Genomic DNA, 27,105 nt, shown 5'->3' with positions numbered 1-27,105 from the left:
TTGCAGACCTCCAGCCTTCACCACACATGAAGCTGTAAACTTCCCAGAAAAAATACGAAACGTGTCCTCGAAATAACCACTGGCAGAAGACGAGAAATGATGATTCTCTTGGCAAATCGATCCCCCATCACCCCCCGCCACCACCTCCCCTGAAATGACATCCCTCCCTGTATCTGACACACTGAATGGGTTCTAAATTGACCGGGCCATGGTGAATGGATGAACTCCTCAAAGGGCTTCACTTTTTAGGCCTTAAAAAATCTTTGCGAGATTTCAATGCCTGAATGGCTGGCTGGTTCTGAGCATCCAGGAGTGATGAATACACATTTGACCAATTTTTCATCAACAAAAGGTGATTGGATTTGCCCGATTTTCCTCGATGATGAATTCAACCGAGCACATGTCCATCAGAATATTTAAAGTGCTGGCACTTGTCACAGGAGGTGAGCAATAGCCACTGCGCTCGTGGCTACCGCGTAATTTCATTATAGCTGGTGATATAAGGAGCCAACCAATGTGCAGCATTTCATCTAGTGATGAAAGTGCCCCTCACCAGCTCTCTCCCTTTGCTAATGTGGGCTCCAGAGTAGATATGTCCTTTGGGATACGCATTACACGTGAAGATAAGTTTACCCTGAGTCCACATTTGTCTGGCTGTGATGGTACCATCTTAAACTGAAATTTATTTTGTTTTGGTGTTAAGACCTTATTCACAGGGAAGGTACAGGGCTAGAACATACGGCTAATAGTGGGCATTTTTATTTAATCAGCGTCCCCAGTCCGACACGACATAAGAGTGAATATTTTCAATTAATGTTTTGCATTGAAAGACATGGATGTTGCACCATGCGGTTAATCTCCGCAGTAGACCCTTCTCCAACGCCCACAAATTTAACCGTAAGATTATCAATTAACACTGGAGTCTTGCTCAACCTTGGTCAACAAGCGGCAGATTTATACCAAATTTTCAGGAGATCCACTTGAGGTACTTGTACAAAAATCTGGCATTATGCTGGGCGGAATCCCCACTGGTTATCATTGGTTTGTAAGAGCGTGAGTAAGATCGCCTTGAGACAATTGATGATCCAGGAGGTTTTGTTGTAAAATGTTTTCCAGTTTGTCCATCACTGATGAAGTATCACTGGAGAAGGAAGAAGAGACGACGTATAATCTGGGCAGTGTCCTTCATCAGGAAAGAACCTAGTGGTATTGAATAACAATGCAAGGGGTTTGCCAATTATCTTGTAAGATTTGTTGGGAATTAATATATCAAGATTGTGTATTGGAAGTGATAGCTCAGTCTTCAGAGTTTTTTGTATTCTTAAGTGTCATTCCTAAACGTTTGCGTCCAGTCTTTGAGCTGCTGGTTCAAACTATAGTTTCCCTATAGTTTTGGAACTATTGTGGTTATTAGTTTAAAGAGTTTATCTGTAAACCTTAAAGTATTGCTAAAAATGTAGAGTTTGTCTAGAACTGTGTGAATCTCATTGGAAAATGACACACAGTCACACAATTTTGGAAGTGTTTTTTACTTGACTTGCACAGTTTGTAATCTTATATGTGCTGCTGGTTAGTAATGCACAGTTACTCTATTATCTTGGAAGTGTTCTTGGTAAAGGACTTACTAGACTAAGTGTTATGGGTAAAGAGCATATAGGGTTGGTCTGCAATCTTGAAGCATTGTTGTTAAAGGTCACAGAGTTCTTTTATAGGCTTGGAAGTGTTGGATGACATTATGAGTTTGTCTATAATCTACAAAATGTCGCTCGTGAAGGACAAATACGATTTGGTGTGTAGCCCAGGAAATGTTGTTTGTAAAAAGAAATACAATTCTCGGTGTCTAAATCTAAGGATTTGGTGTCTCTCTAAAGAACAAATTACTTTTATATATAACAAAAAAGGAGGACTTGTTATTGACGAGTGTGCGCCCCCCCACCCGCCTACGCTCCATGGGTTACTTCCCCACCTTTCTAAATTTGTGGGTTTGGCAACTTTAAGGGTATTGGAGAGTTTTGTGCTGCTTTTGAGGGACTGAATTCACCTTGTGAATATTTGCCACACTTGACACACAGTGTAGGAAGGTGGCTCTGTATATACTGTTCACTGTTCCCAAATAGGTACAGTGTGTACAGAGTCCACAGTCCCCAGAGGTTTGGCAGAGGCTAAAGTTAGATATAACCTTACTCTCTAAAGAGGTAGCTTGGTCGAGCAGTAAGGCAGTATCAGAGGACAGTGTAAAGCATTTGTTGTACACACTCAGCCAGCCAATGGTCTCACACACTCAAGAACTGAACTCTAGGCCAATGGTTTGTATATAAAAATATATGGTTGTTTTATTTTAGAACCAACAATAGGTATCAAAATATACTTTCTCAGATGAGATGCTTTAGTTAAATACTTTGCAATAGGCAATTGACTTTTGAATGCAATAGTTAGTTTGTTGCAATAGACAACACAATTTCAAACACAATAATACATTGAGCTCAATGGGAATTTTAAGTTGAATGCAATTGATTACTTTTAGGATTACTGTTCAAACTCCAGGACTGGGATCTCTCCTAATAGCAGGTGAGTATTTCCGTTTTCGTTACTCGGTTGATTTTAGGTGACTATTTTAAAGTTTAGAAACTCCACACTTAGAAGAAATTTCAAGTGAAACCAGTCAATGTTACCCTATGGAAGAAAGGTGAGTTATCGGCTTTTGGGTAAGTACTCGACTGGCAGAGTTAGGGTTCTGGGCATAGACTCTGGGAGTCTCCCAGGGTCAGGTAAGTACAGTTGTTACACCCTCAGCGGCACAGGGGCAGCCGGGTGCAGAGTGAGTTAGGCCCAATGTTATCCTATGGAAGACAGGGGTCCTTGGTTGGTGGCTGCTGACTAGCAGGCCACGTGGCTGTGGGATCTGGGCTCCTGGTCACTTACTCAGGACAAGTGGGGAAGTAGGTTAGATTAGAAGTTGCACAGCCAGGGGCACTCGGGCGGCTGGGTGCAGGTGCTTTTGAGCCGTCGGGCGCTCAATGGATTGCAATGGAGAAGCTCAAGAACTAACAAAGGCTGCAAGCTCGGGGACGAAGATTCTTCAGGTGCGACCACCACTTCGAGAAGTAAGTTGGGTAGTTGGAAGATAGTTATGTACCCAGGAGTTGGGCACAGGGGGCCGCAGGGCGCCGGGTGCAGGGATGCCTTTTGGTGATGGGAAATCTTACGCTCTGTTGATCGCGGTTGGGGGGGGTGTCCCTGGTTCTGAGGCTGCAGGCGTCGTCCGGAGCGTTTAGGTGGGTCCTTGGGTGCTGGATTCGGGGGTCACAGTTGCCGGGGGGGGGGGGGGAGGGGGGGGGGGGAGTCTTCGTGGTTTTTGTCCACTCCACTCCACTCCAGCCCAGGCCAAGCTTGGCGGGTGCAGAGTGTGCAGGGTTCACGGTTCCTGGCTGATGCCAGGGGTCAGTTACTTGCTTTGAGCAGTGCCACTGCTCGTGGGAGTCCCAGATGCTCAGAGTCACAAGGTAGCCAGGTCCTCCGGGGTTTGTGAGGTTGCTGGCCATGGGAGATGCCAGGATTTAGCAGGGTCGACAGGCCGGTAGGGCTGGGGCAAAAGCAGTTGGTGTCTTCCTCTTGTTAACAGCTGCACGGCGGGTCTTCTTTCTTCTTGATCTTCTTTGCTGTTTTGGAATCTGGACCTAAGGAAGTAAGGTTCAGGGTGCCCCTAAATACTAAATTTAGGGGCGTTACAGGTAGGTAAAGGGCAGGGACCACTGGGTCCCCGCCCTGGGGTGGGTACACCCCCTATCCTGCCACTCTCCTGTCGAAGGGGGGCAGTGGCCTAGTCCTGATTGAGCAGGGCTCCCCATCTTCAAGATGGCGAGAGCCCGGAGATGTGCTTCACCTCGCCTCCCCCACCTGAGGGGTGGGGTTGGCAGAGGCTGGCACACCCCCTGTCCTTCCTTGGGGTTTCCGGCCAGTCTTCCCGCCAGAGTGGGGGTTTATAACCGGTAGGGGCCAGTTGCTGAGTACAGCAAGTGGCCTGGAGAAGCTCACAAAGGCGGAATGCCTTTGAAGCTTCCCCCTGCCCATCCTGGGGAGGAGGCCTAGCACCTCTCCCAGGATGTGCATTGTTGCAGGCCCAGGAGAGCAGAGGGCTCTCTACCCAGGGGTCCAGCAACATGTCTGCTGGGTGGCAGCCTAGGCAGCCCCTCAGACCAGACGTGTATTGTAGGTTAGGTTCTGGGGGCATCTCTAAGATGCCCTCTGTCGTGCATGGTACATTAAATCCTGCAATGGCATCAGGGTGGGTTTAATGTGCTGAGATGTTTGATACCAAACTTCTCAGTCTTCAGTGTTGCCATCATGGTGCTGTGGAGTTCGTGATGACTATCTCCCAGCACCATATACTCTTAAATGGCAGCACTGCACTTACAGTGCCCAGGAATGGACCTGGGTACTGTAAGGGCACGGGGCTCATGCTCCTGTACCCACACCACTGGCATAGGCCATCCAGCAGTGTGTTGTGGGCATGGCACACAGGAATGTGTGCCCTGTTGTCTGTTTGGTTCTGCACCCAGACACTCAACCGTCTGTCTGTCCCCTGGGTACCTATGGTACCATTTACCAGGGGCTGACCTGTGGCCAGAGATGCCAATTGGGTTTAGGTTTCAGTATAGCTTTAGGAAAGGAACATAGGCCCTTGGCACCTGATTGGCAGGAGTCCAGGGCACACTCAGTCAAAGTACATCAGCAAAAAGTGGGGGCATACCGTCCAAGAAAGATGGCACTTTCTCACACACAGCAATAGCACCAACCACTTTAGAGGCATCCACATCACACGCACAAGGTCTCACACACACCCCTACACATCACAAACCTCAACAACACCATCCAGAAACAACTGTGGATGTACCCAACGCCACCTACACGTGCCACTTTACCAAAAGAGCCAATTTAGACCTAATTAACTGGGCAAGCAGCAGGCCACCCACCTAAATGTGTGCAAACCACTGCTGGTGAAGACCTCTTGCCACCTCCGCTACACCCCAATCTTAACAGTAAACGTTGTAGTTCAACCCAAAGACTTACTTGATTACAACTTACGAACAGAACCTAACAAGACGACACAGACTCCGGTCTGCGATAGAAACCTCAGAAGCTAGCGGAGGCAACAAGACAAGCGACAGCGCTGCTGGCTGTAGTAATGGCGCACTGTGGTACCAACGTCACTAACGCAACACAACACAGCATCTGCCCTAGGGCTAGAGGAGGAGACATCACAGCTCTAAGAAATCCGAACAGCTCCCCTCACAGCAGCCATTGTGCTGCACAAAATTATTAGTGCAGCAATAATATATGAATATATGAAAGCTATTATTGGACAATTTTAAAAGTTAGTATTCAACAGTTAATATTAAAATAAAATAAATTTTAACCCCTGGTTTATTTTAACCTGCTATGTTATTTAAGCTGCGATCCCTTATAACTGAGGGCGCTTTGCACTCCTCGGTGTTTAAAAGCGCGCACATCTCTAGGTGTGCAGCACTACATGGAACCATGTCACTCAAAATCTTTTTGTATTGGTTTCTTTATGGGCCTGGCTACTCCTCCCACAGAGTAGGGCTCTAAAAAATGTAGGACTTAAATACAAGCAAGCAATTTTCTATCTGAAAGTGCAAACTTTCTACATTTCTCCTCCCAATCATCAATGTGGCCTTTTTCCATTTTTAAGTACAGTGGTGAAAGGGTTGGCAGTTTTGTAAAAAATGACAAATTAAATGGATGAAAATCTGCGAAAGCCCCTCTTAATGAACCCCTTGACATTCTTGTCCATGCTTAACTCCAGATCTGAGGGGAGAGTTCGTAATCTGAAGAAAAGGAATTTTGCTCCCAAAGAAAAAACAGAACGTCTAAAGATTTTTTTTTTCTTCAACTATGTCTACTGGCTGTGGGGAAAGACTTTGAAGTGTCGGCCAGCATGTAGGCAGGCAAAATATCCGTAAGAGGATCAAACCGATTGTGTGTGAAAGGGTTGGTGTACAGCCGTGCCACTTGTGGTGTTTCTTGGGACGCGCTGCGGCGGCCATTTTAAGTAGCCATGTGTGAAAGAGAGGACGCGTCCCAAAACAAGAAAGTACCTTTCCTAAACTCCTATCTTAAATGACCATTTGTCACTTGGTGGCCAGAATTGCTCCATGGCTGACCGGTGCTCCCCTCTGTCCCTCCAATGTTGAACTACAAACTAACCGGACTGTGATGTCCGAGCACCGTTCTCGCGCTCCAATGGCTGGCGCGATCTTCCTGCAGGATGGAAGGCCACAATATCAGATTTTTGTGTAAAGAAGTCACTCTCGTCGTGCAGGCGTCCAAGCCAGCTTATTCACAATGTTTGGGTGAACATTTTCCCCCAGCCTGATCCATGTATCCCTATTTTATGGGGGTGGTGGAGGGCATTACGCATTAACTAGTGCAAAGGAGTACTTTCGCAGGTAAATTTGGGTTCGAGCATGAAAGTAAACGAAGGCCTAGGCACATGTGCCCACATCTCGCCGATATTAAACTTAGAGTGTGACGGGGTCTTTGCCTGGTGCGAGTTCTGACTGTTTAAGGAAGGTGGCTTAAAGGTGTGCGCTTGGCAAGCTGCGCTGTATAGGTCCTTCAGTGGGTTTCCTATAAGAAAGTATGCTGCTCACCCCAAGCGGAGACTACCTAGGTGAATTTTAGCCTTTTTTTTTTTTTAAGGTAAGGTATATTGTTTGTGGTCCCCAATGTCTGGGGACGTGCAGTGAATGGAAACCAGGACTTGGATGGGTGCTCGAAGCGTAAATGTTCACCGTTACCTGCTGGTCATACTTTTGAATGCCAGCACGGCCTTCTTGGGTCTTCATCCTTCTAAGCTCAATGAATGGCACACCATTGACTTGGAGTATCTGAACATCTGATGGGTACAGTGATACCACATTGTAAAAGTGTTCTAGACAGCGGCATGGGTTATGTTAACGCAGAGTTGTTTAGCGCTGTTTGTTATTAGCAGGGCTTTGAAGCACTGTGCCCACGGCTCCATGATTCCGTCACAGACGAGTGTGTTTTCTGCTCCAGTAGTATCAAGAGTAGCGTGGGTGCGGTTGATATTTCGCGGACATGTGTAGTGAAGGGCGGGTAGCAATGTGTCGCTGGAGGGGTTTACCAGTTGGGGTACGTCACGTGCCATCTTTGAGGGTGTGTATTGCCCGGCTTGAGGTATGAATACAGCTGGGGCTATGATCTTGTATGTTTGCAGCTATGGTTGGGTCTGTTGTGAGCTCTTATGGAAGCACGGTTAATTCTTGTATCCTCAGAAGCAGAGAGTTTTGTATACATTCAGAATACATATCCGAGTGCGCATGCGCGCCGAGGGCTGTGCACAGGTGGGCCCTATGATCGGCCATTTCGTGATAAACTAATGAGTTCCTTGCACAGGCCTTTGGAGGCGGCAAACTTCTGTCGAGGCGCAGCCGGTTTTTATTTCACTCCCATTTACTTTCTCATCTAAAATTGTTTTGTTTTTTTTCGGAGCTAGCTCTTTACGATTTTCGCCGCCCTCTGTGTGCCTCGCAGGGCGCCCGGGTCTGTGGAATAATCATTTTTTTTTTCCCAGCTGGGGGAAGCTTTGGCGGTTCCAGAAGCTTCTCCCAGCAGCCAGAGTCAGCGTTTCCAGGAGATGAAAGGGGAGCGAGTTGGCGCAGGCCCTCCTGACAAGCCCGTGCTCCGCTCCTGGCTGCCAGAGCGCCAGACTCGCTTATTTGGTCTAAACCCTCCTCGCCTCTTGCTTATCTCATATGTTTGTGGGTTCATACTGAAGAAAACATCCCGGGACAGCTGGGAGGGGTGTACCAGCTGCCTCACCGAGGTCTGCCATGGAGGGCTGACCCGCGTGCGCTGTAAAACACTGCAGATGTTTTGTCACCCTGCACACTCGGTGCTTAATTTGAGCCGGTGGGGGTCGCCAGGACTCATTTTTGGGGTTCAGCGCTTAATTTACCTCCTCAAACTTTGACCCAGAGCGTTAAGTGTAATTAAACCAATAAAAAGCACAAAAGGGGGAAAGGAGGAGGAAGAAAACAGAAGAGACCAACAAAGCGGGGATGAAAAAATACCTGAAAGAGTGAGATACAGTGGCCGGGAATGTCTGGTTATGGATGAAAGAGGCCCAATGTGGATTCAATACTACGCAGCCTTAGTATTCGGCAATCGCAACAACCCATAGCGCCGGCTGCGGGCTTCTAAGCACAGCTGTGGGCACCAGCGCTTACTCTTGTTCACATTAAGCATTGCTGAAGCATGCACTGATGCTAATGCAGCATAGGTGAGTCGTGCTTAATTTGTAAAGGGGTTGGTGAAGGTGCCTGAAAACCAAGGAAGGGTAATCTTTAATCCCCCGCATGAAGGACACTCGTTGCCTCTTTATCTCCCTCTTTCAGGTTCCTGCTTTCTCCATTGTGTTTTTCCCTGGCTTGGTCCCAGGTCAGCCTTGGAGCACCTTTCGATCGCACCTCCTAACACCCTCTTTGCTCTGATGTCGCCTGCCCGTTCAGTTCAGTCCCCCCAAAAATAACGCCTCCTGGAGCATATTCAAAACTTTGGATGAAAGCACTATACGCAAATCTCTGGCTACTCTGAAACCATCGAACCACTTCAACGACCCCTTGCCATCCAATTTCTTCTCCACGATCAGATCCGCCATACTCCCACTTTGGACTAAGATTGTCAATGCCTCACTACTGCAAGGTGCTATTCCGAACTGCCTTAAGGCTGGGCATGTCGCCCCTATTCTACAAAAAACATCTGAAGATCCCTCTGACCTACACAATTTCTGCCCAATTTCTAACATCCCCACGCTGGCAAAGCTCCTGGAGAAATGTGTGCACGTCCAGCTTTGTAACTACATTGAACAATTCCAACTCCTGTAACAATTTCAGTCCGGTTTCCGTCAGGGCCATAGCACGGAATTCGCTCTGACTCACATTGTAGATGATGCGCTAAGATTGCTTGATCAGAATGAATCCTGCCTTTTGATCCTCCTCGACCTATTGTCCGCTCTTGATACTGTTAAGCACAACAACCTAATTGACCTCTTGGAGCACAGGATGGGGCTTTCTGGGCCTGTCCTAAACTGGTTCTCCTCATTTCTTCACAGTCGAGCCCAAAGATTCAAGATGAGCCAGTCTTTGTCTCATCCCTCACCGGTCCCCTTGGGGGTTCCACAGGGGTCCTCGCTTTCACCCACTCTCTTCAACTTGTTCATGAAGACTTTAACAAATTCTTAAATCATCCAGCATCCACTATCACATGTATGCCTGTGATACCCAACTGAAGGTCGCCTTAAGGAAAATAAAACCTTTCCTCCCTTCATATGACTTAAAGGTTGCGGTGCAAGCCCTAGTGATCCCTAAGCTGGATTATGGAAGCGCAACCCTTTGCAGCCTTCCTAGATCGAAGACGGCTCCACTCAGGGCTGTCCTCAACTCTGCTGCAAGGCTCATAACAGGCTCTAAAAGAAACAATCCTATCACGCCGGAGTTGATATCCCTAAATTGGCTCCCATATGAAGCTAAGATACAACTAAAATTTGCATGCATGGCACATCCATGCATTTCAACACCCCGACAAAACTGGAGCTCCTTGGGGGCTCTAGATCCTCTAGAAGTGCCAGCACACTACTGCTCAAACCCCAGAAATTCCATTAAAAAAGCTTACAATCGAGCCTTTTCGGGTATCGCCCCTTGGATATGGAACTCCCTACCCCCTGAAGTCAGGCAGAATCCCTCTATTGCCTTTTTCTAACAGGAAGTTAAAGAGATGGTGATGAAGAAATTTTTGCCTTCCAAGGCTCTAGAGGGCGCGCTAGCTGACACGAGACTGTGAAGACTGTTTGTTGATCTGTTGCTCTTCTGTTACCTCCGCTTATTCCATTCGCAACTGATCTACTGTAAAGCTCCCCGATACCCCCTGTGGTCGTGCTCGCGACATAGACTGTATTCCACCAATGCCTTTTTCAAGGAAGCAAAAATGATATTGCCGAAGGGACCTTAGAACCCTAGCTTCCCTTGCTCCCGAGGGCTCGCTAGTTCTATGTGACTATTAAGATTGTTTTGTTGTTCAGCTTTTACCTCCTTGGACCTTTTCATGATTGCTAAATTGTAAAGCGCTCTGATACCCCCTGTGGTCATCTTCGCGCTATATAAAACCTTTTAAATAAAGAAATTGTTAAAAAAAAAAAAAAAAAGTGCCAGCCCTAGAAATGTGTGCCGGTAGGCCGCACTAGCAACCATCGCCTTAACTTGAGAACTGTAGTTGATACAAGGTGTGATGCAATCTTTGTCCCTTATCCCTGCAGATGCTCGTCGCTGGAGTCGACTTGCCCTTGCCATTTCGGCTGCATCCTGTGCTATTAACTGATCATCCTGGGCCCTCGGTATATGGGAAAAATTGAAATATAAAACTAGATTTCATATAGGTGCCTGACGCCACAAACTCCCATTTCATAGACAGTGAACATTTTCTCGAGTAGGCTCGAGGTAGGTGAAACGTGTTCATCACACCTTCAACTGAGACTGGAGACGCTTCATCAGGTCAGCAGATGGTCTCCGTACTCAAAACAAATTCATGCCGCTCAGGATAAAAACATAATCTGGCAATTCTGTGGCGTGGAGCTTGTGCCGCCCTGGGTTTAGCTGCGTCACTGAGTTGCTTTTCAAAACCACCATGTGCCACCAGTTAGCCCTACCCCAAGCACAAGCCCTCTTCCGGTCTCTCTCACGTTTTTCCATGCATGCCTTTCTGTCTCCCTTATGCCTTCTTTTCTTACACCCTCTCTCTGGGTGTAATAACCCCCAATCCTTTTCCTAACCCAAAAGTTGTCTTGCTTCTTCATACCTGTCCTAGCGTTGAATCTCTGCTCCTCCGCTCAACATCCCAAATCCAGTGCAATCCTTTTCCCTTGTTTCTTTTTCCTATACTGCACATGAAGTCTCCCCTCCCTTCCTCAATCCTCTTTTGTTTCCTCCTACAGACTCTCCGTATGGAGACCTGAGCCCCAAGCTGAAAGCGGAGCGGATCCGAGATCTGATGGAGCGTCAGAGGAACCTACAGGAGGCGCTGAGCCTCAAGCTGAAGGAGCTGAAGAGGCTGTGTTTGCAGGAGGCTGTAAGTACCGGGGAAAGGGCAGGGTCCTAAAGACTGCACCCCAAAGCACCCATCTGATCTGCTCGCCTCTTGTCGGCACACGGCGGCCATGCTGTCTTACTACTAGGTGCAGGCCGACTGTGTTGGGCGCACTGTTGACCAGTGCACGGTGGTGGAGGAGCTGGTCATCTGAATTCACTATTCTGTATCCTCCGCCCAGGATTACTCCCCTGCCTCCGGTGTTGTATCCCTGGGTCTAGAATCTATATTATTGGCCATGCTTTATTTTCACCTGGAATTAATCCAATATCAACTGCACTTCTGCACTTGGAATGAGGTGGGGAGAGGAGGGGGGGGGGGGGGAAGAGATCCTCTGGTGGCAGTTTATTTCAGATCATGAAGATTAGACGTAAGAAAAGTCGCAGCTCTCATGTTTTCCTTATAAGACGCACATTCTACGGTCCACATCCACGCTTGTCCTAGCAGTGACTTCCTACTTACTGACCCAGTCCCTTCTTGCAGCGCTCTGACACCTTCGGGTAATGTCCGCGCTTTATAAAAATACACAAATAAATAAATATGCCTGCTCTGGTGAAGATGTGCCTGCATCTTTAGGGTTTGCCCCACTTGATTCACTGTGACCGCTGCTTAGAGGAGTTCCTGGATTAAAGCATATTTTGGTTGTGCGCCCCAGTATGGGGTCTCCTCGTAAGAGGTTCTTGAGCCCATTCATAAAAGTTTGATTCAACAAACTGATGTGGCAATTTGCTTTGTGCATCAGATACTCTGCAAAAAGCTCTTGCAGTGGGCAGTTTTAAGGGATATTGAAAAATGTTTGTAAATTGAAAATATTTTATATTCTATTATGAATTTGTCAGCATTATCATTCTACTGTGGATCATGTTTGTATGGACTGTAAAGCCTATTAGATTTTAATTAAACTTAAAAAAAAAAATGGAATATACAAACGAGTCTCTCCTACTACAGAGCTACGAAAATCAGGTGGTGTCCTCCGAATCGGATGCCTCCTGCTCGCGTGCACGCCTCCATCTCAGTGTCCTTCTAAATGTGGCCACTTCTTTAGCATTGAATTAATGATTTAAAGTAACCTTTTAGAAGGACGTCTCAGAGATATTATGAAATCCCTTTGAGGACACGTTTCTGTGACACCTGGATACCTGGTAGCAGAGGGAATCCTACTGCGACAGGACGGAAGCACATCTCTGGTCCTCATGCACGATGCCAGACTCTTCCCGCGTACAGCAACATCCACCCAGGTGCTTCCCACCTGTTGTGCATCCTCAAGTGTGGAACCCTTTGGCCAATGCTACTCACGGAGCCCGTTGTATGGAGTGAGGTGGCAACAAGCACCGTGCGGGAATATCGACCCAGGAGGATCCAAACCGACAACAGCAGGTGAGAGATCGAGGTGATCCGGAGTGACGGAAGCTGCATGTTGATTGGCCACATCGTGCAGAGATCTAGCACCTGTTGAGCCCTCCGGTGCTGCCCAGCTCAGCTCAATGTGTGCTACAGAAGTACCATCACGTAAACCAGGATGAGCATCAGAGAAAGGCGTGGCCTGATCTTAAAGCCAGAGGTGGAAACGAATGCTGCAAACAATCCGCATTGATTCACCCATCCAGAGAGGTAGAAGCAACACCAGCAAGTAAATACATCAGAGGAAAGTATCCGGGGTGGAGTTTCACCAAAGAACAGAAGCAATCATGGAACAAGAATAGATGCTGAAAGAATTAGGCGAGATTGAACACAAAAGTGAAATTTAGTACTGGAGAAGCGAGTTCCTGAGGGCTACGTAGAGCCTATCCTGACAATGAAATGACTACTAAGCACTTATTAGGTACACACCTCTCGGAAGGCCAACTCAAGCACTGGAGATACAGAACTCAGCACCCTGCTCTGGTGTGGAGAGAATAGCACATTGTTGGTGATTTCTAGCAAGCCCAGGAAATGCCAAGGCTGTCCAACATTGTATTGTATTTCGGCATTTATAGAGCTTCATAACCCTTGGTAGGCCATAAAGTGCTCTGCTTTGCCACCATGCCCTTTTAGAGGACTTGTTTGCTAGTGTTTGATGAAGCTTGGCCTATGTAGGAGGCGCAGGGTGAGGTGCTTCAGCTGCACATACCGGCACCTTCTCAGGAGTGTTCTGCATGTGGAAGTTGAGACCATCATGGAGTGCTTAGCATGTGGACTCTAGCAGAGAGTGTGCTAGATGGAGTCCCCCAGACGAGAGACACCCAACCACCCAGAACAACCATGGCATGTACCAAACATGGGGCAAGGGTTCGCGCCACAGGCCTTTATCAAGGCTCCCAGTGGGCGATGATTCCAGTGGCCGAGCTTTAGTCCTGTCGACATGCTAGTCTGAAACAATCTTTCTAAACTGGGGTGGCATGGTGAGCAAAGGAATGATGGATTTAACCCAGATCTCTTGACTGGGGGTGAATGTTTTGATTTGTTCTGCATTCTATCCAATTGTGTGTCTTTTGCAGTCTGAAACAGGAAGCACTTGAAAGTTTGCTGCCCTCACCTCCATGAGAGCCCGATACCTTCTTTTAGATCCCGGAGACACTTGGTCTTACTCTTTATAAGAGGAGGTAACCTTCTACCTTATGAAGATTTCCTACAAGACAATTTCCGCTTCTAACATAACTGTGGAAGGTTATTCCAGGGTTAAAGATAAACCGTGAGGGGAAAGGGGACTGGCCCTGCTTCAGCTGGTTTGGCCGGGACACCAGCATGGCAGAGATCTGGTAAATGACAACCTTAGCCCAGTTCTTATCTGAAACTTCCAAAACCTTGTATGTCTACACAAGCCAACTGCCCTCCCTTTCTCCCATTCCCAGCGTTTTATCCCTTCCCTGATTAATACTGTGTTGCCCGCCAACAAAAGGCCTTAGATCCCAAAAATAGGCCCATGCTGCTGCTTTGAGCGTTATTTCTGTTCCAGATGCTCAACTTCTTCGATTCTAAAGTGAAGGCTGGTGCTCGTCCTTTCAGGAGCCCCTGAATTGAATTTTGTCTGAGCTTCATAGCCGAGGGTCTCCGGTTTCTAAATTGAAGCGGGTCCGGGAAGGCCCTTCCACAGGAGAGACCTGTTGATTTACCTTTTCAAACCTTAGTAGAGCCCTTGCCTTTGCAAATGGTTGATTTTGGAGGGCTGGTATGAATCCGATACCAACAGGTGACCAGGTAGGACTGGCTCCGGTGCGTACTGTCCACACAAGCGCTTTCCGTCCCAGATGGTAGAACGGTCTGGTGGTCTTCCTGGGACGCTCTTCTGTCCATGGTATTGGGTTAGTATTTAGCATTTCACAAATATGCTCTATTACAATAACTTGGAGGGGGGGAATCGCTCTCCAACTATCCCCGGAACTCGACACTGGTATTCCTGGATACGACCGGGGTACGGGCAATGAAGCGCATGGACTGTGGACCCTACGAGCCAGGAGCGATATGGTATGCAAGAGACACAAAGTGTCCCAGCTTAGACATCCAGAACTTTAGCCTGTTGTTTACTAATCTCCTATTCCCAACTTCAAGAGCACCCTGAACTTGTGTTCTTTTTATACTGTTGCCAAGCTGCTTTTCGACCCTGTGGCAATGCTGGCGTGCCCGTGTGTGGGGCACACTTGATAAGTTAGTTAGGATGGAAGTGGACAGATTGCTGCCTCCACAGTTTGAAGCAGCTCTCTTGTCGACGTCTACCTCAGTGGTGCCTATCTGGATTTAGGGGGCTCCCTCTTAAAGGGGTCCAGGTGTAGTTTGAGGAGGGTCCAAGGTCTCCCTGAATTGCTCCATTCAGAAGGTTTCTCTGGTGCATGGTGTTTGTGTTAGGGTACCAGTACTTTTATTTGCCAAGTAGTGTATGTTATTTTGTGATTTTGCGAACTTAGGCTAAGCATTGCTTGATCTCCATTGATTATCAGAGGATATGGTTGACATTTGAGAGATGGGCGGGTGTTTTGGAAGGACTTTCTGTGGATACTAGCGTGGTTCCACCTGTGAGCACCTCTGATGGCTCACTCGGGACCACCACCGTGGCAATTTACAAACTTCCTCAAATCACCCAAGACCTTCTTTCAGCGGTCTTTTTACTTTTAAGGATCTTCAACCCCTTTTTCCTTGTACAATTCCAAATAGAACATTGGTTTTACATGCCAGAGAAGAAGGAAAAATGAACGGGGGTGGACATGTAGGGAGGGTGAGGAGAAAAGTGGTAGAAAAAATCTGGGGTATCCTCAAAGGGATTCTAGCCCGCTTCTAAGCACTGTGTGGGTGGTGACGGATAAAGGGCTCCTGATTAGAGAAGACGAGGGGTGGTAGCAGAAACCAGATGAGGACCGCTTGAGACCTGAAAGTAGGATTTCTTGTTGCTCGTCCAGTTACACTAAGAGCAGTGAGGAGAAATGAGGTGAAGGGCAGATGGTGGCAGAGGGAGGGAAGATGAGTGATGACGAGCTAGGAGGCGTGGGCAGGTAACCTATCCAGAGTGGTGAGCCAGGAATGACCGAGTTTGTTCTTTTGGGGCCATAGTGCAGAAACATGTAAAGCTACATTAAAGCTCTAGGCACTGTACGCCTAGTCGAGCTAGAGCGGCATTGTAATGACGTTGTCTTGTGCATCTGAAAGGGCTGTAGGCTGGGGTGAAGGGATGTGTGTGCTTGTTGCATCACTGGCAACACCAGGTGCTCTGGCCAGAGCGTCACAGTGATGCACATTACAGGATCCTGTCTGAGTCATTTCCTGTTCTGAACCGTGTACCTGCTACAGCCTGCTAACGAATGCAAAGAACAATATGAACTCCCTCACGTCTCCAAGGAATGACCTCCGTTGACGTCTGCCAGCTCCGTCAGAAACCACAATACAACCTGTTCCTCCTCCCCACCCCCCCCCCCCCTGCACTTTACCTCTCCTCTTCGCCACTGTGCTATGTACTCCAACCTGGTCTCTCAGTACCCGAGGGCAAGGCCTGTGGTACTGGATGGGCAGTAGCTACCCAGCTGACACAAGATCTGCAGAAACCCCTTGGCAGGGTACTGGGCCCTCTGATAACTGCCTGCTTCTCCTGCTCAGAACCCCTCTTCTTCCACTGCCTCCTGCTGGTCGAACCAGGGATCTTAGCAGAGAATGGGGTGTGCCCTGCCTTGGCAGATGCTGGGCATGGTAAGGGCTTTGTCATCGGGCAGCCTCACCGGATCTGACGCCGCTCTTCTTTCCTCTCACCTGGCAGGAGCTGACGGGACATGTACCAGCGGAGTACCCCCTGGAGGCGGGGGAGAGACTGCCACACATCCGCCGCCGGGTGGGAGCTGTGTACAGAATGCCAAGCCTGCAGGCCCTGAAGGGAGAGGTGAGTGTCGAATTGTGGAACATGATAAAGTGTGTTGGGAGAATGTGGTTGTGAGTGATGCAAGAAGCTAAGGTAACGAAAGGGTTTACCATTGCAACCAGGCATTTGTTTGAAGGAAGCTTTCACTCTTACTGCACATACTCACCTTTTGTGTTTGCAAGTCTGAGAGAACCTTGCACTGCTGCTCCCTAAGCTGCCTGTGTGCGTGATGGAAGCTTGCACTGCTGCCCCCTATGCTACATGTGCACATGATGGAAGCTTGCACTGCAGCTCCTTACGCTGCCTGCGTGCGTGATGGAAGCTTGCACTGCTGCCCCCTATGCTAATGTGCACATGATGGAAGCTTGCACTGCTGCTCCCTACGCTGCCTGTGCATGTGATGGAAGCTTGCACTGCTGCTTCCTACGCTGCATGTGCGTGTCATGGGAGCTTGCACTGCTGCTTCCTTTGCAGCATGTGCGTGATGGAAGCTTGCACTGCTGCTCCCTATGCTGCATGTGCGTGTCATGGAAGCGTGCACTGCTGCTTCCTACGCTTCATGTATGCTTGATGGAAGCTTGCACTGCTGCTCCCTATGCTGCATGTGCGTGTTATGGAAGCGTGCACTGCTTCTTCAAATGCTGCATGTGCATGTCATCGAAGCTTGCACTGCTGCTCCCTACGCTTCATGTGCGCATGATTGAAGCTGGCACTGCTGGTTCCTATGCTGCATGTGCGTGTCATGGAAGCTTGCACTGCTGCTTCCTACGTAGCATGTGCGCATGATGGAAGCTTGCACTGCTGCTCCCTACTTTGCATGTGCGTTGATGGAAGCTTGCACTGCTGCTCCCTACGCTGCATGTGCGTGTGATGGAAGCTTGCACTACTGCTGATGTGGACAATGACCTGTTTGAGATGTGTATGGGCTAAGAGTTTTGCAGTGCGAATCTATTTTGGATGCATATTTGATCAATTTCCAAGTGAAAACTTACTGTGAAAGGCTTACCCGGGGCTCTGAGAACACCTGCATTCCCATAGTGTTTACAGAAAAGAAAAAAGGAGTCCCCTGAGAATATGATACTTTAGTCCGCACGCGTTTATAATGCATGCCATTACCCCGCATTTTTTACTCCGCAAAACCTTTTACAAAGCAGGCTTTACATCGCAATCCATTACAATGCATTGTCCATTACAACGCATTTTGCTATTCTAACTCCACCAGGTAATGGTTTGCAGTGTCAAGCCCTGCGTTGTAAGAGATTTTGCGGAGTAAAAAATGCAGGGTAATGGACAGCGTTGTAACGCAGTCATTGTAAAGTATGTTTACCGTCCCCTGAATGCCAGCAGTGCCAGCAGTGGTAGGATACAAATCAACCAATCATAACACTGAACCCTAAATGTGCCTGAGCTTGACTTACACAAGAATCGACAAAAAGGCCATTAAATCAAGAGGACTCAGGTGGCCAACGAAGCCGTCCAATCACGATCAAGAGGTTGACCCGCAGCCCACTCCATGTGCATTGGAAACAATAGGTCTGGCCACAGAAGCTTAAGCTGTGGGTAGAGCAGACCTAATAAAAACCTCAGACTCATTCCAATAAAAAGGTGGAACGCAAAAGACTGAGCGTGGGCCCACAACTATTAGAATTGATTTTGCAGCATTCTAAATGTTTAATTGATTGCTGATGTCTTTGCCAATGCCTGCGTTATTGACCGCTCGAAACAGGAGAGGATGTGGTATAATGGGACAGAGCTGCCGACTTCGGAGCTGGGGATCCAGGTTAGATCTCGGCGTTGGCTCACCATCCTGTGATTCTGGGCAAATAACTTAATCTCCCTGAGTCTATGGAAGGCACCTAGACCCTCACGGGTGATGAGCTGCGCTATACAAATCAAAGTATTTTATTATTATTTTAAAACTTTGCTAAGTGGTTCAAAGAGACTAAGGCTCTCCGTGCACTTCACTATTACTTCATAAATACATTTTATTTCCACCTTATTCACCTTTAGAGTACTCTTTTGTGCACTTAGAAATACGGACCGATTTTGCTTGACTACTTTGCTGGAGGGTCTGGTTTAAGCATGTTCACGTATGCTGATGCTGTGTATATAAGCTGTGTGTAAAGAAATGCCAGTTGCTTCTAAAATAACAAGTTCCTTTTAAACTGCAGAGATGCATAAAATTAAAGGATGAGGAATACAATATGGTCTCCTGTGAGTGTGAACTAGCAATTGTGGCAGTGTCCACCGAGTGACCTTATTTCCAAATTGTAATAGACTGTAGTCTCGTTACTAGGGCACCCCCACACTATGCAGTGGCTGTGTAGTAAATTTGAGAATCTTGCCTTTCTGCAATCCTCACTATGCCTGGTGTGTTTGTATAGGAAAGTCTCTCTCTGTCTGTCTCTGTCTCTGTCTGTCTGTCTGTCTCTCTGTGTCTGTCTCTCGCTTGTATTGTTTACTCCGCTGCACCTGTTTGTGTGTGCTAGGGAAGCTTTTGCTACATTGAGTGTGTGTCATGTGAGAAGTCTGCACTTCTGACACCCTTGCTGTGCCATCTTTGTGGTGGAAAGCTTGCAGAGCTGCTGTGTCCACACTAGTGTGTGTTGGTGTGTGAGCTTGTACTGCAATGTTCCTTTAACAGAGGCCAATGTCGCGTGTGTGTTTTCCTGTCTCCGCCCCCAGGACCTGCACCTGGAGGAGCTGGACCGAGAGTTCACCATGCAGCAGCAGATCGTGGAGGCGGCCAGGAAGCTGGTGATGTCGGCTGACCTGAACGCTGAGCAAAGGCGGAAGAGGAAGCAGGTGTACGCTGATGCGCTGAAGCGGCTGCAGGACCTGGAGGAGCAGGCCAACGAGTACCGGGCCCGACTGGGCAAGAAACCGCTGCAGCGGGTCTCTCAGATCCTGCAAGGTGCGGGAACCAGGGCTTGGACAGGGAGGAGCAGGAGAGCCATTGTTCCTGGCAGAGTTAGTAATGGAAACAAATGTGCTTTGAGAACTCCCCACTGTTGGGAGGAGGACAACCTCTTGGCAGGCAGACGATGGGCAGCCCAGGTCCAATGTACTTCAGGGACCCCTCATGCAGATATGCCAACAGACCCGAATCAGGAGGGAGGCTCAGGATGTTTGGCTTTCTTTCAGCTGCCTCCTGCTTAAAATTACCTAATTACTTCTGCTTCAATAGAAGACCATGCTGAAAATACCCCCTCCCCCAATGCTGAAAATGCCCCCTCCCCCATTTTATTTCCTTTTGCTGAATCTCCCACTTTCCTTTTCTAAAATGTTGGCGTATGTGCTCTTGGCCGCGCTGCCGCAGTATTGGTCCACCTCATCTCTGGTGTTACTCTCAATATAACATTACCAACACCTCACTCTACGACTATACAGTAACCACTTCTGGCAATACCCCCGATTCAGTCCGGATACTCCCAATTTTTAAAGGCCCCCATAGCTTTATTTTTTGCTGTCTCCGGCCTTAAAGCGCCTTTCTTCGATGCTAATAAACGGGGAAAAACAAATCCCTGCTCCCAATTTATTTTTCAAAATCTCCATCTTTCCTGCATCCAAATGCTATGTTGGCCTGGATGAGGGACAGCACCTCAATGCAGAACTCTTTTTAAAGTACCAGGCGGTACCATGCGCCATACAGACTGTAGGAGGAGTCACATTACCTCGTGACTCGAAAGACTTCTTGGAAGAAAAACAGGTTGCAAATGTCTTAGCCCAACACTAGGTGGCAGGAGTATGCTAAGCATGTGAATCTACAGCACTACACGCTATGAATAGATGCTTGCAGGGTAAGTCGCATATTCCGTCTCAGGGTAGCTGCACTGGTTTAGTGCCCCTGCTTGTCAGAGGGCTCCCGGGCCTGTGATGGACAGTACCAGCAGGGTTAGTGGACATTTAATTGGACAGACGCTACAATACTTCGCCATGCTACAAAGGTTTAAATAGGACATTACCTGAAGGTTTTCACAGCAAGCAGGTATGTAGTGACTACGTAATCCCCCATGCCCCACTTTTATCACACAGAATGATCAAATATACTGGTTTCATCAAAGCACGCGAGCCAGTGGCCTCCTGCAGACGGCGTCTTTTCAAAAGCCACGCTGCATTTGTTCATAACTGACATCTTTTCCATTGAACGATGGATCACACAAACTGAGGGAACGCGTCCTCAATACTCCATTTTACATTTTCCCAGGTGCTTCATCGGACATTGGAATTAGAACAGAACCGTCCTCTCGCGTGCCCCATGCTGCCGCAGCTGGGGCATTTAGATGGAGAGACTCCGAGGGCAATATTGTTTTGTCTGTAGCTACGACCATGTGTGAATGTAGAAAATGAACTTTCTCCAGGACAAAGGCTCTGCATCTGGAGTTCCCTTTAAACGCACACGACTCGGAGGCCACATTAGGCCCCCATCCCACTAGAATCTGCTATGTCCCAGCAGCGTAGGCTGGGACTCGGGAGGAGAGGGCAGATACTGCCTCTTGTCCCAGCACACCGCATGTGGGCAAGCTCGCACCATGCGGAACCACCACCAGCAGGAGTGTGGGGCGACGAAGGCCAAGGAGCCGACATTGTGTGACCGGGTGGTGGATAGTGGCCATCGGTCCACCCTGGCTCACCAACTCCTGGCACGTCATTACTATGGGAAGTTGTATCCAGCCCAGTCTGGCCCCATGCCAGCGTTGGAGCAAGGACATGTCCTCCCAATCTGATGCCCCGAAAGGCTGGTAGAGGCTAGGCAGAGGTAGTTGTGTGACAGACATGCAGATTTGTGTCGATAAAAGACCAATGGGGTAGGGGGAGAGTCGCATCTCGGACTGCAGAGATGCTTGGCCTATGTCCTGGCCTGTAGTTTGTCTGCCGCAGTCCTAGCATCTGGCTTGCTGTTGTCGTCTCAACTCTATATCAACTGGTCCACTTCCGAAGGCGGCTGCTAGGTCGTAGGCATGCAGCTTGTGTGTACAGAGCAGAGGCGACCCCTCCTGTCGCTAGTTAACCATGGTGTCTGAGAGGATGGCAGGTGGTCACCCGTCCATACATAGGTTTTGAGATGTTCATGCTTCTGTAATCAAATAACCTCTTGTGCTCTTTTTTTGCAGATGACTCACTCCACTCGGAGAGCAGCTCCCTGTCGGAATCCGCCAGCCACGAGAACGGTGAGTTTCCAAGATCACACCACACCGTTCTCAGACACGTGTGCCACGAGACATGGGTGGGGGGGGAACTCAGCATTCAAGGTACCTCAGCCCACCAATGTTGAGATAATGTTAGTTGAGTCTGTGTCTTCCCCGATTGTATGTTTCTGGCTTTGTGGACGAGGTTTGTATTATTTCCGTACTGGACTCTGCCACTGTGAGGGTGGCGTGCTGCGTCACTTGGCACAACATCGGCAAGGGTGAATTTGTACCACTCTTGTAACACATGGCACTGCCCAGTCTGCCTTTGTTACGGAGCAGGGACAAATCATTGTTACTTATTCCAGGCTGCATTGCAAGTGCACTGGTGGTGATGTCACAAATCAAATGCCAAACGGAGGAGGCGACCTGAAGAGCGGGAGGAGGTGAGGGCCAGTGCCGAGTGTGTTTGCTGTGCAATCAAGACCTTCAAGTTTAAATCCTGGTTGGGCAAAGCACGTGGTCCGGGAAAAAGTAAATCAGATTAAATGTCAGTCTCTACAATTGCAGAAATGAGCATGCAAAGGCTAATCCAGTGTGTGTGCATGTTGTGTAAGATCTGCACAGCATCTCCAGCCTTGGTTTATAGATTTGTCATCCAGCCCCACAGGTGTAACGCATTCTACAGACTGCAGAACCTGTGGCCATGAGCCTGTAGGAGGCAGCACTTGATACTGTGTGTGACTCCGCTGCCAGCACTTTACTGTGGACTGTACCACTTCTAGCTAAAGGCCTGGCAATGGTTGTATGACGGAACAATGACTCCCTAAACCATGCGTGCCTTAACAAAGCGGTCTTAACCACTGCGTCTTTACCACGCATGCCTTTACAACAACTTTCGTTGTAAAGGCATGATTGGTAAAGGTATATGCATAGTAAAGATCACACCGCAGCCCGCCCCCCCCCCCCGATCTGAGTCCTAAAATCCGGACCCCAGTCCTGCAATATACCTGCCCAAACCCTTAAAACTACCATGACACCACCCCCCCCTGCCCTGTGTCCTAAAAGTGGCCCCCAGCCCTGAAAACGACTCTTCCTCTTCCCCCCCCCCCCCCCTAATCCCCTGAGCCCTAAATGTTGTCCCCCAGCCTTAAAAACTACCCCAGCCCCTGGCCCTGAGCCCTAAAACCAGTCCCCAGTCTTAAAAACTACTCCACCCCTCCTCCCCCCCCCCCCCCCCAAATCCTGGCCCAGCACATCTACCCATCCGCGTCCCAGTCCTTCCTGTCTCGATCTTTCTGTTCGTGTTCCCGCCCATCCACTCTGCATCTAGAGCGCTGACTACCTAAACCAAGCCTATGCGTGGTTAAGGCAAACATTGTTCCGCTTGCGTTGAAACGGCACTCGTGGTTAAGCCTGCGTTGTAAATGCCGTTTCCCCCTCGCAACAGCTCTACATTATGGCCTGTAGACACCAGAGCCTTAGACCTTGAGCCTGTAGGAGGCAGCAGTGGATGCTGTGTGACGCTACTGCCAGCACTTTGCTATGGCCTGTACCACTTCTAGCTAAAGGCCTGTATATTATGGTCTGTAGAGAGCAGTGCCTTTTTTCAGAGCCACATCGACCTCCACTACCTCACCTTCTACCTTGAGGACTGCTACAGACCGACTTTCCACAGACCACAGGGTTTGATATTTGCCGCCACCCACTGAGCAGTCTAGAGTACTCGTCAAGGTCTCTGACCGACTCCTAACTAAGGCGAATACTCTGGAAGGTGGACACAGATAACCCTAAACCTGGTGCCTTGTGACACTAACCCCACTACTTAGCACAGCCTTGTTCCAGTGCGACCAGAGCTTCCATCACATGGGGACCACCGTGGACTTAAGTTGTGCACCAGATGGGTTAACGTCAAGTCATTGTCTCTTCAAGCGCTAAGTGGCCAAGGTATTGAACCTGAAGGATACAGAAGGAAGGACAGGCCTGTGGAGGGATCTGGGGCTGTTTTGGAAGGCCCACCTTGGCAGTCAGTGATAGGTGCTCGGGCACGCGCTCTCCCTTACTACCCTCTGCCCGGCTTAGTCTATCCTGGCCTTGTTGACTTCCGGCACCTGGGCTGGCCAGGCTGGATTTCATCTGGAGCTTTTCCTCTTGCTTGTGTTCTGAATGTCTGCTGTGTTTTTATTCCTCTTCTCCAGACGAGTTGCAAGGCTTCTCTGGAGCCAAGCCTCACCTGCTTCCTGACCGACCCTCCCCGCCGCGGGGCCGAGATCACATGCGAGCGGTGTCCAGCAGCCCCGACCGGAGGCCTGGCTACAAGTTCTCCCCGGCTGAGATCTACTGTGAGATGAAGAACCGGCGCAACTCTGTGGCCAGTCCCACGAGGTAAGAGGTGCGCAGGGGGCTTGGACATCACTGGTGGCCTCACGAGAGCGACCACAGGAGCACTTGAACACCAACCACATTAATGACGGGCAAAGGCTCTGCCTTGGGGTAGGAATAGGATGTCCATGGTCGTCCTTAGAGCATCAGCAAACCCTGGGCACGCTGGCTGCGTAACGCTCTATTTGCAGTGTGACTTGATTACACATTCACGGCTCCCACCATGCAGGGATTGGGTTCAAAAGTTGCATTCTTTTTTTTTTTTAGGGGGGGGGGCATAAAATGTAGCATCGATCATAGGAGTGCTGATGAGGTCTGTGCTCTTAGGAGTGAACTTAAACTAGAGAGGTGGCCCCACCGTCCAAGGGAACAGGGCACTACTCAACAGTAGAAGAATAAGGCTTCCCTTGGGTAGCTATATACAACAGAGTTCATCAACTCATACACCAAACACACCATATATATTCTAGGGTATACAGCAAATTGCTAAATCAAGTTTGCCTATTCTAAACCACTAAACTCTAGTTGTAACGTTTAATATGTATTTAATTTTCAAAACTTCGTATATCGCACAATATTTCATAAATTCAGAACATATAAAAACATGAATACAATTCATACATAGCATGAAAATTTATGAATCCCGTACATTGTACACACATGTTAAAAACCCGTCAAAAAAACATTACACATTAAAACAAACAAATACATGGGGGACCCTGTTTCTTGCACCACACAGGAACAGATGCAGGTGTATACCGACAGAGTGACGGAAACTACCTTTTAAATTGAACACTGCATGACCCGCTGGGCGTGCTATAGAAACATATACTGCCCCGAATCCAGCCGAAGGCAGCAACAGGACGAGAAGATTACCCGTTCAGAAAAGTGACAGGATGTTCACTATTTACAAATAAATGTCACTTGTTGTGAGAAGTACCACTACGACAAATATGGTACTTGGATAGTGGTGACATCTAGAAAAGCTTTCGCCACAAATATCAGCACTTTGGAGTCTCTACACACTACATCAAGAGTGAACATAACTCTTGTAATATCTGGAGGAGGAAACCAATCCCTTATCTCCTATGTCCTGATGAAGGTGGTTTTCAATTGTAAGATTTGCCACCGAAACGCGTCTGCCATTTTATCTGAATCCAACCACAAGGAAGTCTGGGAAGGAATAAATTGTTGCACCCACCAGCATATTAACTTGATGTACAATGTTGGATCAGCTTTTGCTATAGTATATGTAGATCTGTGCAACAAACAGGGTCCCCCATGTATTTGTAGTTTTAATGTGTTTTTTTTGCCGGGTTTTTAACGTGTGAACAATGTACGTGATTCATACATTTTCATGCTATGTATGAATTTTATTCATGTTTTTATATGCTCTAAATTTTCGTGAAATATTGTGTGGTATATGAATTTTTGAAAATTAAATAAATTGTAAATGTTACATCTTGAGTTCAGTGATTTAGACTAGGCAAACTTGATTTAGCCATTTGCTGTATACCATAGAATATATATGGTGTGTTTGCTGTATGTATGAATGAACTCTGTTGTATATAGCTACCCAAGGGAAGCCTTTTTCTTCTACTCTTAGGAATGAATGCAGTGTCGCCGCACGATGAGAGATTGAAGAGAAACGAGGGTTGGACCGAGCACTAACCAAAGCTGTTGAGGGGTTGACACCTCCTAAGCAAAAGGCCTTCTGACAATGAACGAAGGTGTCGATTCTGAGGCTTGTCACGTTTTCACCTCTTCGAGATGGCGCGCACCCATTGGAATCCAGTCTCTAATGGAACCTAAGGCCACCCTGCTTCCAAGCAGACTTATCCACCGGGGTAGCATGGGTAGGACGCGGACTGATATTCACCCAAAAACTTTAAAACTCAAGAACCAAAGCATGGAGCACAGGGGCATAACTGAGCCCCCCGAAATACGGGGGGTGGGGTTCCTTATTTTGGAGGGAGCCCCCTCAACCCCCACTCCCCCCCCCCCCCCCCCCCCCCCCCCCCCCATGCCATGCTCCTACATGCCTTGCAGAACGCGTGCAAGGGCTCGGACTAAGGAAATGGGTTATCGCTCAGGAAAGGCACGCTGTTTTCTGGAGCAGGCCACCTGCAGCATAGAGGGTCCCCAAACCCTTCAGGGGGGACCCCATTGAGCCCCAGACCAATGAATATATGTGCGCTCTTTGTAGAGGGCATCATTATCTGTTACACCACTGACTGAACATCCTTTGTCATAGTAAATTGGGTCAGAGTTCAGTAATGGGGGTTTTGGGTGCTCGAAGTGGCACAACCTGGTTTCCCCCCTGCACCCCCCCAACCCCCACACTCTGAAATGAAGTTCTGCGACCCAAAAGACTGAGGGCCTCCTATACAAGCCCCTTGTGCTGCCAGTACATCAATATTTCCCATATTAAGAGTGACTCACCAGCGGCGCAAGGGGTTTGTAAATCAGCCCCTGAATCTTTAAAGACTATAACATAGGGGAGATCTGCTGTTCCCGGTCACCCATTAAAAGAACACCGAGACACGAACACAGATCACGGAGGTCCGCCTTCAGTGGCAAAAACTCAGGTACTCAAAAAAACAATGGAAAAAACCCACCTTGAGGCTGCGGAACCGCATCGATGCCTCACAGCAATCGGTGCCACTGACCCACGTCTCCCACATCCGTGTCTAACCAGAACAGGGGCACCAAAAAGATGACCACGAGATTTCAGGTTTAGAACGAGAGACCGATGCAACACGAGGGGGCCTTACCCAGTAGAAGTAATGATGGACGCTATATATTGCACCTCCTGCGACTACAGCCTTGCAGTCGCGGTCAGATTGGGGCTCTTGACATATGTGACGCAGAATACCTGCAGTTAGGTGGGGGCTACACCCAACCCACAGCTGTTATATAGAACTTAATTTGCAAACAAGCACTTAACCACCCCAAAAATCGAGCTTGAAAAAGAACCCCCCTTCTGCTGCTAGAAGAAGTACAGGCCAGACCTAGATCCGACCCTCTGAAGACACTTATAAGAATGCTGAGGTTCAAACTGACTACTTCCAAGCTGTCCCACTTTTTTCTTTA

General features: G+C 48.4%; 1 protein-coding gene across 3 annotated transcripts in view; it reads left to right on the top strand.

Annotated features, from left to right (window-relative positions):
• The window catches only part of CCDC120 (coiled-coil domain containing 120), a 352,506-nt gene that overhangs the window by 303,011 nt on the left and 22,390 nt on the right, over nucleotides 1–27,105 (top strand). For all 3 annotated transcript variants that reach the window (XM_085629697.1, XM_085629696.1, XM_085629698.1), the window contains exons 5-9: nucleotides 11,033–11,166; nucleotides 16,403–16,522; nucleotides 19,187–19,415; nucleotides 21,616–21,672; nucleotides 23,829–24,015. In XM_085629697.1, the coding sequence (XP_085485823.1) occupies nucleotides 11,033–11,166; nucleotides 16,403–16,522; nucleotides 19,187–19,415; nucleotides 21,616–21,672; nucleotides 23,829–24,015 (727 nt within the window). The remainder of the gene's footprint in view (nucleotides 1–11,032; nucleotides 11,167–16,402; nucleotides 16,523–19,186; nucleotides 19,416–21,615; nucleotides 21,673–23,828; nucleotides 24,016–27,105) is intronic.

This window comes from Triturus cristatus, chromosome 10 (assembly GCF_964204655.1).
Source record: "Triturus cristatus chromosome 10, aTriCri1.1, whole genome shotgun sequence".
NCBI classification, from domain to species: Eukaryota; Metazoa; Chordata; class Amphibia; order Caudata; family Salamandridae; genus Triturus; species Triturus cristatus.
The sequence above is the reverse complement of the archived record's forward strand: the minus strand, read 5'-3'. Positions and strand labels throughout refer to the sequence as shown.